At 40.2% G+C, this 16,030-nt stretch overlaps 1 protein-coding gene across 3 annotated transcripts in view; it reads left to right on the top strand.

The window, feature by feature from the left end:
* Positions 1-320: 320 nt before the first annotated feature.
* Positions 321-16,030, top strand: part of NT5DC3 (5'-nucleotidase domain containing 3) — a 28,922-nt gene continuing 13,212 nt past the window's right edge. Inside the window, exons 1-4 of one of the 3 annotated variants that reach the window (XM_066183932.1) lie at positions 321-475; positions 12,248-12,432; positions 15,350-15,424; positions 15,894-15,949. In XM_066183932.1, coding sequence (XP_066040029.1) covers positions 12,265-12,432; positions 15,350-15,424; positions 15,894-15,949 — 299 coding nt within the window. In that variant the 5' untranslated portion in view covers positions 321-475; positions 12,248-12,264. Of the gene's footprint in view, positions 476-545; positions 582-9,017; positions 9,205-12,247; positions 12,433-15,349; positions 15,425-15,893; positions 15,950-16,030 lie in introns of those variants that run through there. The other 2 variants (XM_066183933.1, XM_066183931.1) reach the window with 2 other exon arrangements.

The raw sequence follows: 16,030 nt of genomic DNA, 5'->3' as shown, positions 1-16,030 counted from the left end.
GAAATGAGTTTTAAGGATAACACCATCATTTTTTTTCTTACTAGACTAGTCTATATTGACCAGGTGCAGATCACATCCTAGCCAGGACATCACCTTGACCAAGCCAGGTATACCTGAAGCCTAGAAGCAAACTAAGGCCCAATCCTGAGCTTAACTGCAGCTCGGCAGCCAAGGGGTGGGAGGTATGTGGGTGGAAGCACAGACAAAGCCTCTCACAGCTGTTCTCACAGGACCCTGCCCCAGGTTACACAGCTGTGCTACAGCAGAGGATGGCTTGAGCACTGGCAGCTGAGGCCTCAGAGGAGGGAGGATGGATGGTGATCATTAGAAAAGTTTTGTAGGGAAGAAAGGTTGCAGGCTCCTTAAGGTAGTTACAGCCTTTTTGTGGGCCTGGGATTGTGCTTCTGAAATATTTCCTTTTTTAAGTTAGGGGATAGTGAGATACCTGGTTGAGCTGTTCCAGCTAGGCAGACAGGTATGAAATCTCTTTTCTTGCTGCTCCTATGGGGTGAGTTCAGGAAACTCCAGTGACCCCTTGTACTTTCATCACTGTAAAAGCACCAGGTAGCATGAGCAGCTTGGTAAGTGAGCTACTGGATATATTGGAAAAGAAATGAAATATTTATTGATCAGGACAAAACTTTTTTTTTTTTTTTCCCTCTAAGATGTGTTACTCTTCTCTGCTGTGATTGGTTTCCTGCTTTGGGAGCGCACTAGTTGCAAAACTCCTTTTCAGGTCTTCTCTGTGTCATTAGACTATCCTTTCTGTTCCTGGACCAAATGATTAGTTATTTCATGTGAAGTGGAACAGGTTTAACAGAGATGAATGACAATATCTATTTTAGAATACTCAGGACTACCTGTCCAGTGATTTTTCTCATGTGCTTTAAGCCTGGCACTTCTTACTCATTTTAAGAGCTGATTGATTTGACTCTGTCCTATCTCTTGGTGTACAAGTGTTTAATCCAAAGCTGCCTTGCTACCCTCTTATATTGGGTGTTTTCTCATCTATGTTGTGTGTTCTGAATTATAATACGGATTTGGAGGGTTGAATATAAATAAGTAGTTTTGGGAATATTTTTGAGAATTCCTTCTCTTTGTATCCGACAGGTTATGAAAATGTCTGTAGGAATGATTATGTAACAAAAGCAGACAATAATAAAATTTATGATAGAGTTTGGTTCTGACAAGATGCTGTGTAAGATGAAATGCTGTCATGCCTGGCTCATTAAATCTACAGGGAAAGAAGAGGGAGTGAATTTTCTGCATTCTCCCAAAAGACAGAAACAAGCAAAAGAGACAAGCTGAAATCTGCTGTAATAATTTTGTAACAAGTGATTCACAAGTTCTCCAGCTACAAGACCTAGACGCTTTTAAGGAAATAAATGCTTCTTGCTCTGAGTTTTTATTAATTGCTATGCTTAATGTACATTCTTTTAAAGAAGCAGCAGAATGCAGTGGATGTTGTGGTGAAAATATCAATCTTAGGAAACTAATGAAGTGTTTCAAAGGATTTGCAATAGATTTTTAAGAACAAATGCATCTATGATTTTAGATTTTCTTAGTAAGTTGTATTTAAAGAATTATGTTTTATTAGGTTTTAATAGATTTAGCTGTACTTCTTGAAATAGAATTTCAAGGACCTCCATTGTCTGAATTTAGACCTGTCACTAGGTATCCAGATTTTTAAAAGATGTAAGTGCTCAATAGGACATGAGAGTCAAATCTTAACCAAGACTTCAAGCTCAGTCTGTACTGAACAATTCCTTATTATTGCTGTGATTAAGTGAGAGTTGCTTAACATGTAACAATCTGGAAACATTGCCTATGGTAATTAACTCTTGGTTCAGTCCCAAGGAAACAGAGGCAAAACTTCTGTCCCTGTCAGATGTGCATGATCAAATCTTATTTGATAATACAGCTGCTTAACCAAGTATGTTGCCATGCAATGAGAGATCTGTCATCATCTAACGTGCTATTCTGTGTTATCACGTTGATACTGAGTTTTTCTGAACTCTCAAGTGCATGAGAAGCTTTGTTCTTCTTCCAATTTTTATAAGGTTGAGCTAGATGAGACACAAAGATACCTTCAGTTATTTGCCAAAAATGAGTTTCCATAAAAACTTCTTGAGTTGTACACACTAGAAACTGAGGGTAGATTGGAAAGTAAGGTTCTTCATGTGGGGTGAATTACCATTGATTTAAAGAGTGATGACGTTTCCTGAATGGCTCATTAAAAATGTTTGTAGTGTTTAATTCATGCAAGATAGACACCATGAACTTGCCAGGTTGCATAGTGCTACACTGGATGGCTATATTGTTATATTTCTTCTGCATACTATTCTTATCAGTAAGAAGTTTCCAGAGTAAACAGGCTGATGGGCTTTATGGTACTCAGTTCTTTAGGATATTGAGACTTCTTGAATGAGCATCTGCTGCTCAAAATATCAAAAATGGAGAACAAAAGCAAACGTATTTAATTTTATATCAGAAAATGTAAAGAACATGGAAACCACTATAAATTAGCTGTCTATTTACTCTATGTGAAATAAAGTAGTCTGAGCCTTTCTTCTGATAAAACTAATTACAGGGTTCAGAAATTACTCAAGACTGCAGACTGAAGCTGTGCCAATTTTATTTGAGAGATCACTGTAATTGCAACAGTAAAGTGCCTGCAAATTCGTGTTGCTTAGTAACATTATAGACAAAGTTATGGGGAAGGAGTCATCCTTTTACTGACTCCTGTCTTGGAATGTCATTCACAACTTACACATCACTGTTTTAGCATCATGTCCTGATGACATGTTTGAGATGAGACAGTTTGTGAGTCCTGTGTTCTTGGAGCTTGTGCCTATGAAGACTTCCCTCAGGGAGTGACTTCGTGCAACGAGGAGCTAAAACTTCACGGATACTCCTAAGTCAAGTGTATCCAGAAATGTTTGCAGGCTCCAGACGTGTTGTAATTATGCTAAACTTAGTTATAACTACAGTGCAATGTAATGTTATGGATTTTTAGTAATTTTCCAGTAATTAATTTCTCTCCATATTTGTATTTTTTAATTAATCTTTTTAATCTTCAGATTTTTTTGGGTGAAGGATATTCCCCATTTTGCTTCTATGCATAGCAAGATGAATCCTTTATTTGGAGGTCAACTACAGCTGGCAGAGTTTTCAAGTCATCTCAAGAAAAGTCAGGGCTATGTATAAAGTGTTGATTAATCAGTGACATATTATATGATGACGTCACCTAAATTTGTCTGTAAAGAAAATAATGGGTTCTGATATGTTTGAAACCTTAAGTTGTGACCTGGTGTAAGTACTGAATTTCATAAGTTTTTCTTCCATTCTCTCATGTTGGGGATGAATTTTTGGGCCCGTACTGAAACTGGGCATAGAAAACCCCCCTGTTCTGGTGTAAGGCATAATGAAATCATGTCCTGACTTTTATGAATGTGATATCTGCATTTTAGGACTGCCTCGCCAAGTCAGGGCTTTATCTACTTTTCTTTGGCCTGGTTCTTGATGTGTTTACAACACAAACTTTGAATTGCATGTAGTTAACCATGCCTGGTGGACTTGGTTTACTCCAGGATATTTTTTATGAGGGTTGAATAAGCTTATCCAAGAGCTAATGAAAGTGGCTGAGGATGGTGACAGGTGTTTAGGATGTGCTCTATCTTCCAGACAGTGGGATGGTCTCTGTAGTGTGTTTTTGCATTTACTGTCCACTCTGAATTTAAATAAAGACACACTTGGCTGTGCCTGCTTTGCCAGCCAGCATTTTTGTTTTGAGATTTGGTATAAAATAATTCAGGGTTGCTTATTTTTTTACCTTGCAGACTCAAATTCTTCTTTGGACCAGAAGCTGGCTAAGGGCTCACCTGTAACCTAACAGGTAGCCTGTGCTAGACTGGATGGTATTAACAGAGAATAATGACTGGCTTCTAACTCTTCTGCTAAGTTTGCTCCTGAGTGGATCTATAGCTTAAAATGTACCTTATGTGAAAAGAAAGGTTGGGGTTTTTTGTTTTTGTTTTTGTTTTTTTTTTTTGAGTGCCATTTAATCTTCACAATATACTTCTAGTCTGCACAGCTTGGAAGTTGGGCAAGAGCAGTTACAAAACTTGCATCCCTATTTAGGATTGCTTGATATTGATTCCTGGATGGGCCCTTCACTTCAGAGCTGGATTTGATGATCCTTTTTGAGTACCTTTCAACTCAGATTATTCTGTGTCATTACTGGATCTGTCTATATTGTGGTTTATTTTTTGATTTTTTGTACAGTCTATACAAACTGTGTGCTATTTTAAATTGTATTAAAACATATTGAGAGCTTTGGCAAGTTTTTAGGATGTCTGATATAGTGGATGGAATAATGTACAAGAATTCATACTCTAACTTGCCTGGGTAGTAAAATTGTGCCACTTCAGTTACCAGGAAATCTCATATCTTCTTTGGAGTACACATTTTCTTCTGGGAGGAGGGCCAGCTGATGAATGCTCACCATGCAGAACTAAATATTCAGAATCTTCTCTACCCAGATGCGTTGTGGAAGTGTAACACTGAAAGTATTCAGATCTGCTTTATATTCAAGTTTGAATTTGTGAGGAACAGTGCAGACACTAATGTTTCTGATTTCAGTTGCTTTTTTTTTCTGCTCTCATTGTAACCACGTATTCATATGCTTGGCTTTTGTGTGCTTATAGTCTCTCTTTTCCACGTCAGATGTGGCAAATTAATTTCAATAAAAAATAAAAGCAAAGGAAGCAAGAAAGTAGCTCAGGCAAGAAAGGTTTTTTCTCCAAAGAGTTAGATACTTTTGCCAAACAGGTGCAAATGAACACAATTTCACTTATTTTAAAATATCAATACCAAAATGAAAAGCATATCAGGATAAAAGGCAAAAGTTTCCATGTGGAAATGTTTGTTGGTGAGAGAGGCACAGTGGCTAAAGGGACTATAAAAGGATATGGTTTCCAAGAAGACTTGGGTCAATAGCATCTGATGGGTCTGTAAAAAAAGCATAATAATTTTTGCAAGCACATTTAGGAAAACTTACATAAGCAGGAAATATAATAAAGACGAGGAAAATAACATTCCTCAGAATCTTTGAAGGTGCTAAGAGACTTCTTTCTTTCTTTTTTCTTTCACAGGAAGTTGTTTCTGTGCTGCCTTTGCCCATTTTCTGTCAGTCCAAGGTCATTCACCCTTGTGATAAACTACTGTCTGACAGAATCTGTCAAATGGTTTTATTGCTTATGAAGCCGTTCTTTTTGTAACACTGCACCACAGAACCTGCAGTAAGACACTGTCAGCTTTCCTAGCATTGCATTTTAATTTCATTTAATGGTGCTTTAATGAATTGCAGTATCTATTGGCCCAGTCTGAGGCTTTAGCTGAAGGCTGTACAAGCTGATTAGAAATATATCCCTCAGTGACTTAAGTGCAGGAGTGTCTTTATTGGCCAAGTGGTTTCTGAGGTGTTGAGTGCTCTCAGATGCAGAAGGAGATGGCAGGGCTGAGCAGGCTGCAGATTTGTGTGTTTTCCCTGTGTCAACAAGACTTTCAAAGCCGAGAAATTAGATATGGTGTCTGACCTGTCATCTGTAATGTACATGAAACACTCGACGGGTTCTTGGAGGTGTTTTATGTGCACACATGCAGAGATCACATGGCATCTGTGTCCTGATCCTTCAGCAGTGCTAAAAGCGCTGGTATTTGTGAATGAGGATACTGTGTAGCCTCTCTCAGAATTACTCCTGGTCACAAAATTCAGTAAAAGTGGAAACAGTTAATAAGTATTCTCTTTAGCTTGAAAGAAATTGTGTCTGTTGTCCCCACCCTAGTCCTAGTTAATTCCCCAGGCCATGAAAAATAGGGGGATGCCAGGTATAAATCAGCCTGCATGCTATGTACATAACAAAACTCATACCATTTTGGTTTTAGGCCCATGCTCTCTATTGTTCTGCAAGACAGCCCTCTGAGATTCTTCTTTGGAGGGTAATTCTTCTGTGAAACCTTTTATGCTGGGTATGGAGTTTTATTTTTTTTCCAGTATTATTTTATTTTTTTTTAATTGTCAGACATAACTTAATGCCTTCCAGTTTGCAGCAAGTATCATAGGTGTGGTGAACTCTGACAATAAAATGAGGGAAAATCTGGGTTCTTTTGTGCATTGTTCCATCACAGTTAGTCATCTTTAGGATCGCTTAGACTGATCTGATTAAGAAGTATATAAAGTAACATCAGCCTGCAGGATCACATTTCCTGGTAAGTGCCATTCAAGAAAAAAATCTTGAAACTGACATCCTCTACTTCTGCATGTTCTCTTCTGCTTAAATAAAAGCTGATTTAGGTATGGGAAGAAGGAATGTGGACCCCAAATAAAGATAAATTAATTTCCATGTATGCTCTTTCATGCCAGTTTACATGATCACACATTTTCCAGTATTTGAGCCATTACTTGGAGACCAGCAGACACAGGAAAGAACAGAGTTGTCTGAAGCTGAGTTGTTTAACAACTTCTTTTTAAACACCATTACCTCATGTTTTAGTTCTGTCTCTAGTCTCACTGCTAACACTTAGGGATTACTTTGTTCTGTGAGAATAACTCACTGGCCAAACACACCATGGAAGTTGTCTTAGCTAACAAAATCACATAAAGAAAATGACTTTTCTTTGTATTGTATACATCAAGCAATAGAGAAACATGTTGTCTGATATGTAGGGAGAATGATCTTTTTATTGGTTAGTCCTGCTTATCTGGGGACCTAAACTCTCTGCAGCAAAGATGGGATTTCTATCAGCAATAATACTTTGCACATCCAAGGCTCTGTCGTGCACCTCCAGAAGAAACAGAAGTATTAACATTCCAGTCTGATAGCATAAAAAAGAAATTGTCAAAATTTAAAACCTTGAGGTTTTGAAGGAAGAGTGATAGTGCTACAGAGCACTGTACTGTCTTTTTCCAGATTTTTATTAGACTTTTCTAACCTTAATGCTGGTGTCACAGTGAGGGAACATAAATCCCTGTCTGTGCAGCATTCTCTTACTGCTTATGGCAGAACAAACAACACCTGTGTCAACCCATTGTCTGCTGGAAATACCTTCTTCATTGCTGCTCCTTCTTGTATTATTCAGAGGAGTTCTTGTAATTCTTCCTTGAGAATGCCTCACCTACCAAAGTGGTTATTGTTCACAGTATTTATAGTCTTGGGACTTAGAGACCAGGTTAGGCTGAGTTCAGGAGAAGAACAATGAGACTTTTTCTATTAATTTCAACAGAATTGCTTGTGGGATTTATTAACCCATAGACTGGATAAAAGAATTCCAGTTATTATATGTTTTTCTTGAAGGTGATGAAGACTTGGGCTGACAAGAAAACCTACGATACTCTAGAATTATGCCATAAATTCAAAATGATTTTACCAATCTTGTAATTTCATAGATGACTTAATATTTTTTTGGTTGTACTTGGAAAATCTGATGCTGAAAGTTAAATGGGAGTTTGCATTTTGTCTGCTGCAGGGTTCTGCAAAAATATTGTCAGACTAGGAACATCAAAGAAGGCAAGTACCAGATTAGTAATTCTCTAGAATGTTGTTTTACCTCTCGCTTTCTCTGTTTTCTAAATATTGATGGTCTTGTTCTCTCCTTGTTCCCAAAATTTGTTGTAATGGATTTGTAGTGATGCATACCAGAATCACATACTGAAATCACAGTGCAATTAACATAAAGGATAATGTAGGAACTCTGATGAAAGCTGTGTCTCCTCTCCACCAATAACCAACCCTGGGAAGTACTTACTGTAACAAACTTTCGGCAATCTCAATTGTAGCAACTGTACTGTCAGTCAAGAATTCAGCCTTGGTTGGAAGTACAGAACACAAAGCTATTGACAGACACTTTGAAATCCAAAGTAAATTATTTTTCTTTCAGCTTGTTGTGGTTTTACCTGTAAAAATAAGGAGAATGCCATCCTTTGGTACTAAAAAAAAAAAAAAAAAAAGAGCATGCTCAGAGTAGTATTTTGTTTGAAATCCTTCAGTTTTGTATATGATTGCTTTATTTTTTTTTTTTTTTTGTGTTTTTTTTTTTGGCTGTTGTTGTTGTTGTTTTTTTTTTTTCTCTTTTGAGATGGATGGGGATGAACGGCTGGGTAGCTTCCAGACATAAGTGACAATGGGTTATGTAGATCTCCTTGAAATAAGAACAAGTTGTATTCCATGTTTACTGTACTGGAAAAAGAATATGTTCCTTTTGTTGTAAAAAGTTTCTGAGCAGATCAGGAATTCTGCGTGTGGAGTTGTAACCAGTTCACTGTGGCAGTGGTCTGGTCTACTTCTTCTTCATCGATGCATCATCTAATTTTTTTTTTTTCACTAAGTATGATAGATATGGCTCAAATTCTTAGACTGCCAGGGTCTACAGTTATCAGTAGTCAGAGCTTCACCAGGACACGAGGGCCTCAAAACAGCAGTAGAGCTTCTGTGTACTTTACATGCAGCTTGTGTTTTGGGCTTATTTTGTTACAATTAAAGGCAGGTGTATACAGTACTTCGGAGGTGCAAGCGGGCTGGAGAAGTAAATATTTGCTGTTGATGCAGTATTTGTGGCGAAAGAACCCTAGGCAGCAGAGACCTGAAGAGCAGCGGAGCCATGAGGTCGGGGTGTATCCTCCAGGCAGCTTCCCTTGACCTTGCCCAGCAGCGCTGATAAAAAGCTGCCGGCGGTGACGGTGGATGGGGGACGCTGCTTTCCCTCCTCGGGACGGCAGATGGGAGACGCGGGGCCCGGGTGAGCCCCCGGGGCCGCGCCGGCCGCGCTCCGCTGCTCCGGCTCCTCCTCCCGGAGCCCGCGGGAACAGCGGGGCCGCGGCGAGGGCCCGTCGGGGCGGCCAAGCCCTACCTCCCGCCGCTACCTGCGGGGCCGGGCCCGCCTCCCGGCCCGGGGCGGGGCCCGAGGAAGTGACTTCAGCCGGCGGCGGCGGAGCGGCCGGGCTCGGCGGAGCGCGGAGCATGGCAGCGGTGGCGGCGCGGGCGCTGCTGGCGGCGGGCAGGGCGGGCGGGCGGCGGGGCCGCGTCCTGCCCGCCGCGGGCGCCGCTCCGCTCTGCACCGTGGCCCCGCAGCAGCAGCAGCAGCCGTCGCCCGACATGAAGAGCTACCTGTGGTCGCGCTACAAAGAGGCCAAGAGGGTCACCAAGGGTGAGCGGCGCCCGCGGGCGGCAGCGGCGCGGCTCCCCCTCAGCGGGCCGGAGAGCCGCCGCTCCTGGAGGGAACGGGGCGAGGACGGAGCCTGTGGGGGAGCGGGAAGGGTCCGGGGGGAGAGGCGCGGGTCCGTCCCGCAGCGGCTCCGTGTGCTCTGCGCTCCTGTGGTGTGCCCAGGGCCGGAGCGGGAGCGCGGAGAGCCCCTCACCCGGCGTGTCCTGGGGGCCGGGCGGCGGGGACGCGGGCTGTGGGGCGGCTGCTGAGCCCCTCACCCGGCGTGTCCTGGGGGCCGGGCGGCGGGGACACGGGCTGTGGGGCGGCTGCTGAGCCCCTCACCCGGCGTGTCCTGGGGGTCGGGCGGCGGGGACGCGGGCTGTGGGGCGGCTGCTGAGCCCCTCACCCGGCGTGTCCTGGGGGCCGGGCGGCGGGGACGCGGGCTGTGGGGCGGCTGCTGAGCCCCTCACAGCATCGCCCGTCGGGGGCCGCGGCTGTCCGGAGCGCCTTTGGTACAGTGCAGCTTGGGCCGGGCAGAGCGGCAGGTTTTGGGGGAGTGTTGCGTGTAGAAAAACAAATGTAGAAAGAAAATCGAGAAGTCGGTCATCTCATTGACGACTATTATATACATATATATACACAACTCAACTATTCTGAAATAGGCCGCTCTTCCAAGAAGTTAAAATGCTGTGAAGTTTTGGACGGCTCTTTTCATTTCACCTATGGTTCCATTATAACATTGTGTGAGGCGTTATAAAATGCTCACGGTACACTACAGGACCCTGGGAAGCCTTGTTCTTCACTCAGCCAGGCAAAAAGCTAGGGCAGAAACGTGTGTTTGCTTCTGCCTCCGATGGGAAGAGAATTACCAAGATAATTCTTGCTTGAAAACGGGGTCTTTTCTGAGGGCTGAAAGAAAAAGAAGCAGAGTGTGTTCTACAATACCAAGTGGAAGAGCGTGTCCTGTAGTGGCAATGGATAATGCTTTAGATTGCATGTTTTGCCCTTAAAAAAATAAGTTATTGTGTTTTCCTGCACTTAGGAGTCTTGAACGTGGACTGGGACTTCACAGTGCTGGGTGCTGACAAAGCATTTGTGAATGTAAAATAGCATCAGCATTTCAGAAGTGAAATTAAAAGCCATGTTAGCGATCGCAAGAGAGGAGTGTGGGCTTTGGAGGGTGAGATAAGGGATAGGAAGAAGGGAACTGCCTTTTATTTTGGATCTATTTTTTCTTTTCCTGTTTTTGGAACTTTCTCTTGTTCTAAACCTCACCCAAATAATACTTAAGAGCTGAGATCAGGTAATGTTGTGAGAAAATAAGTTGGTCAGTGGGTGTGAGTTGGTGAAAGATGAGGCAACTGGTTCTAGAATATTTCAGGGTATTATATTACAACCTAAGGCAACCAACGGCTTCAAGTATATGATATTTCAGTTAGTTATGATGTTGCGATGACAAGGCTACTAGGCTCTCCTGTTTTTTGACCCAAGGTTTATAGCACTTGTGATGCTGTCTGCTGCCCAGAATGTCTAATAGCTGCCAACTGTTTATACTGTGTGTTTTCAGACAGCCACCAGTCAAGCTAGTTTTCAGCTGAAGTATCTTTTTATCTATATATAGCTACATAAATATCTTTATTTTTAAAACAAGTGTTGACTCACCAAGCTGCACAATTGACATTTGGAAAAATACTTTATAGTATAGAAACGGATGTTGTAACATGGTTTTGGAAGTTGATTAAAAGCTGTGCTTATGACTTCAAGTTAATTGAATGCTTTATGGCCCTTTCTGTAGAGTAGGAATATTTTCCTTATCGTAGCATGTCAAATTGCATTTGGCTTGATTGCTGGACTTTATTTGAAGTTTGGAATTAAACTCAGCGAATTTGCTTTTTTTCCTCTCTTAAAAATTAAAAGGCTTGGGTGTCTGCATCTGAAGTCCCCACACCTGCCTTGCTGAGGTGTTTTCAATGGTGGAGCATGTGGGGATCCATCCTCAGAGCTGAAGGTTTTGAGAGCAGCTTGATCAATTCCTTTTAGACCTATATAGAAAGTAACCAAACAAAGCATATTCCCTTAAAATCCACCTTTCCAAGCACAGGTTTAAGATGAATGTTCCACATTTTTTCTCGCTGGTAGGGAAGTCTGGAGTTTAAAGACAGTATATGAGGAAGGAAGGAAAACATGCTCCTGCTTTATGCTACCAGGAGGGTAGCATTTAACCTCCTAATGTTGCTCTTTCAAGTTTTGTAAACAAGAAATATAAACACTTTCAATGTTTAGTATTCACATTGATGTTGGTCTTTAAGTTACTTATTATATCATGGTTTTAATTTCTCAGTCAGTATACTTTTCCATCAAATATCGACTGAAACATACTCTTAAAAATGGAAGTGGTTTACACACTCTGTGTTTGTATATGTGTAGAAACTAAACAGAATATTTTTGGTTTTCTGATTCTTTAGGAGTTTAATAAACATAACAATGTGTATGTAATAGTTGTTATGTACACAGTCACATATAGTTTATTCATATCAGTTGAAATTAATTAATGTGATAACCTTGAAATGGTGAAGAAAAAATTAAAGCAATATCAAATTAAGACAATGTTAGTTCTGCTTCAAGGGCAGGAGCTAGACCAAGGCATGGGAGAAGACAAGGCTCCTAGACTAGTAGTAATAATAATAATAATGTTATTCAACTCCAAATTAATTTTCAAAAATATTAGTAACTGTGTTAATGGAGTTAGCAAAAAATAATGTCTGGTGTTCTCTGATAAATAAGACACCAAAATGCATCTTCTCTTCAAACTTGGACTGCAGAGAAAAGTGTACTTTGGATAAAAACTGTGGATCACAGAGACAAGTTAGGGGACAGCATGTTGAGTAGCATCATATTGTTAAGGATTAGCTGGTTAGTGTGAATTGGTTTGATAGTTTCCGTCATCATTTATCTATATTTAGCAATTGCTAATGGATTTCTGTGTCTTTATTTAAATAAAACGACAAGGTTGGTATAACTTTTTTTTCCTCTTCCCTGTTCACAGAGTTGGTTCCTTCAATTATGAGTAACATGCTGAATCCAGATGCTATTTTTTCAAACAATGAAATGAGCCTGTCAGACATTGAAATTTATGGGTTTGATTATGACTACACCTTGGTCTTTTATTCTAAACATCTGCACACGCTCATATTCAATGCTGCTAGAGATCTTCTTATTAATGAGCATCGGGTAAGTAAAATTAATGGAATAACAGGGCATTTATGAATAAAGCGGTATAATAAATCATTTGTGACTGAGAGGCACAAATCATCTTTTCATGCCTCAGTCCTAGCTTGGCTCCCTTATAGCACATTTTGTACAACAGCTACATATGCACAGCAGAAGCCCTGTTTTATTCTCAGCTGCAGTTTTGTGCAGAGAACAGTCTGTTAAGGAATACAGTTATATTTGTCTTATCTTTTAATACGGGCATATGGTTTGCTGTTTGTTCCTGATTGTCATTTATTGGAATCACATTAATAAATAAGAAGCTTAAAAGTTACCATTACTGTGTTTCATCCCTTGCTGTGAGTGCAGTGATTGGTTTTCCTATGAAATTTTTTTAGCAGGGCTTTGACTGCACTGAGTGCTTGCGAGGAGCTCTGTGTGTACCTGGCATTTTGGCTGCCTCGGCTGAAGGGGCAGCGTGTGCTGTGATCAGAGCCTGGATACAAGGAAGTGTTCAGCTCAGAGCACTGCCCTGCTGCCTCTCCAAGCAGTGCTCTTGCATCGGTGACCACTTGACATCCAGGCAGTTTGGAGCTGCTCGTTGTCTAGTTTGGGGATGGGAAAAGCTCCCGTGTGTTAGGAAGTTGAGGGGGAGATGGGTGACTTGGGAAGCTGAAGGTATTGCTGGGAGAAAGACTGAAAAAAATCTGTGGACTAAAAGAAGCAAAATTAATTAAACTGTAGGACTTGCAGGAAAGTAAAAGAAAAAACTCCACGCAGTAACTAATTAAAACTGCTTGTGTATTTTTATACAACCTAAATCCGAATGCGTGGTGTTATTCCACTTTCGTATTTGAATCTAAAGGTTAGGAGCTATATATAAACACCTATAAATATCCCTGGAAGAACAAACAAAACTTCATGGGTGCTACAAGCATACACAGCTTTATCCCCCTGCAATTTTGCCAGCAATTTCTTGATAGCAATTTCTGTGGGATGTGTAAATATACTTTACTAAAGCTACATGGTTCTTGGGAAAACCCATGTGTCTGTAGGAGTCAAGATTAATTCTTATAGAGAAAAATTCTAATGGTGTTCTGCCTTTACTGTTTGAATGGATTTGGGTAGCAATAGCTTTCCAGTTTGTTTTGGTTCAAATCTCCTGAGTTCTACTAAACAAAGCTGTAATTACTTTTTGAGACAGCTCATTGAAATTCATTGTCTCCTTTTCAAATTTACTGAGGGACAACAGTTTTTATTGGTACTATGTCTGTAGCTGCTTATACTGTTACTATTTTTTTTTTGCCTTTACCAATAGAAAAAACAGTCTAGAAAGTGTCCATTATGACTGTCCCAGTCAACCCAAAAGAGAGAAAATTTTGTTTGTGGCGGTGGGAGGCAATACATCAAAAATTGCAAAATGCAGTGTAGGAAGCAAGAAATTGTCCAAGAGAATAAGCATCAATTTAATGCCAGTCATGGAGGTGGCAGCAGGTGTTCTATGTAAGCTCTTGCTCCTGACTTTATTTCCTTCCTGATGCACAGGCCTTGTGCCTTTTTACCTGGACTGCTGTTTCAGTCCAGTTACATTTGTCCCTACCGAAAGTGGGGTAAGCAAACTATTTTTATCATTTCTTTGTTTGGTTTGCAAGGAAGCTTTGATTTGTGTGCCAGGGTAAGCGCAATCCTTTTTCTCGTATGTACTGGCATGTATCCGAAAAGACAACCTTCTAGTAGAATAAATTAAAGTCGCAAGTCAAGTATGTGGAAATTTGATAAAGTCAGAAATAAATTTCATTGTACATGCTTGATGTGGTTACTTTGGGATATGTGCAGCGCATGGTAGCTTTTAGTTAAACACATTCTGTATCATTCCCTGATGATTTCCATTGTGTCTCTGTTTTGTGTTCCCTGACCAAACTTACACCTCTTCCAGCCTGTCTGTAGGCTTTTGATGCTGTTCTTCATTCGGATCAGTAGCCTGCCCTGTGTTTTCTGGAAGTGGTAGTAGGGTTGGTATGACTGTTTTCTTTAACTGTAGATGCCTGTACTCAGTATAAATGCGATCTACAGCAGTTGCAGAGCAAGTCCTCTTCAGCACGATAAGAGCTTTGGGAGGAAATGATAGTTTATTTTTTATAAAGTAGCTAGAGGCTCTGTTGAAGCTGCATAATGCACTTTCCCCCCTGAAGGCTTGTAAATTAGCCATATATGTATGGAGACTGTCGTAGAGAAGGTGAAAAACAGTGTCAGGTTCTAAGGCTGACGTAACCTGTGGGAGGAAAATGAAGGTTTGTCTTCCAGTGGCTTAATCAAAGAAATTAGAGTTTTCGCAGGCCTTGTTGAAACTACTGAAGCATTTCACCCTTTAAGAACAAGCGAACAAAACCCTTAGCTCAAGACATGCACCTAACATTTCTTTTCAAGGCAACCTGTGTTTAAAGCAGGACAAAATTATGGTTGACTGAAAATGGTCTTGTACTGAAAAAAGTTAGGCTGCAGCTCACACTATATGATGGTGTGAGCTACCTACACTATATATAAAGGACCTGAGGGGGGAGTACATGACAGACATTCAGTTCATATCCATCTCTAAATGATTTTTTTTAATGTATGAGGATTGTATTAAGACTATGTTAAATTAACTTTTTGAACAAGAGGCTAATATTCAAAGGTAATCACTACAGACTACCTGAGTGTCCAACTTCAGGTGCCAGGATGGCTTTAGATATAAAACAATGACCTTGAATTTTGGAAAAATGTTTGCCTTGTCTTGCAGACATATGTTCCTGCAAATCTCACCAGGCTATGAAAAATTCTCCTAAATGATTAGAGCAAATGAGAAGCATACAAAACTTGGACTTTTAAAATTCTGCAGAAACAATTTTTATTGTTTTGATTATGGTTTTAAAATCAAATCATTGCTCTCTTTTCTTAGTATCCTGCAGAAATAAGAAAATATGATTATGATCCCAATTTTGCCATCAGAGGGCTTCATTATGATGTTCACCGGGTATGTATAAATAACTTTGTGATAACTTAGTGCTGAGAACCTAGCCAAAGAAAACAGAGAGAGCTTTTAAGCCTTTCAACTTCTCACTGTGCATTAATGTGTAAGGATTTTGTTTCATGTTTTTCTCTTTAATAGTAATCTTTATTCTTTATTACTATTATTACTATTAACATCATCAATAAGAATAATATTTTTTTTTTAATGGCTCTTACGTAGAACATGTTTTGGGCATTTTGTCCTCACGGTGGGCGGGTAAAGATAACTTAGGGTGCAACAGGATAAAACTAGGTAAAAGTAACTGATAAAAGTATTTTGGAAGCTGTGAAGGAAGTTGCAGAGAGAGAGTTCTCAGGTGTTCTTGAGGCAGAAAGCTTGTAGATAAAATTGCTTTGACTTTTGTAATTTCATGTCAAATAGTTGAAGTGATAAAAATGTTATTTTCTTTTTTTTTTTTTTTTTGTCTGGTAAGGCATTATTAATGAAGATTGATGCTTTTCATTATATTCAGCTGGGAACAGTTTACAGGTGGGTAAAGTTATTTTTCCTTTATAATAACAATGTATGCTTTTATTTTTTGTGTCCTTTAACTGCATTCATTAGTGTACA

Source organism: Chamaea fasciata, unplaced genomic scaffold (assembly GCF_029207755.1).
Source record: "Chamaea fasciata isolate MVZ Bird 193981 ecotype frontalis unplaced genomic scaffold, bChaFas1.0.hap1 SCAF_5, whole genome shotgun sequence".
Lineage (NCBI taxonomy): Eukaryota > Metazoa > Chordata > Aves > Passeriformes > Sylviidae > Chamaea > Chamaea fasciata.
Note: the sequence above shows the minus strand (reverse complement) of the source record. Positions and strands in the feature narration are given on the sequence as shown.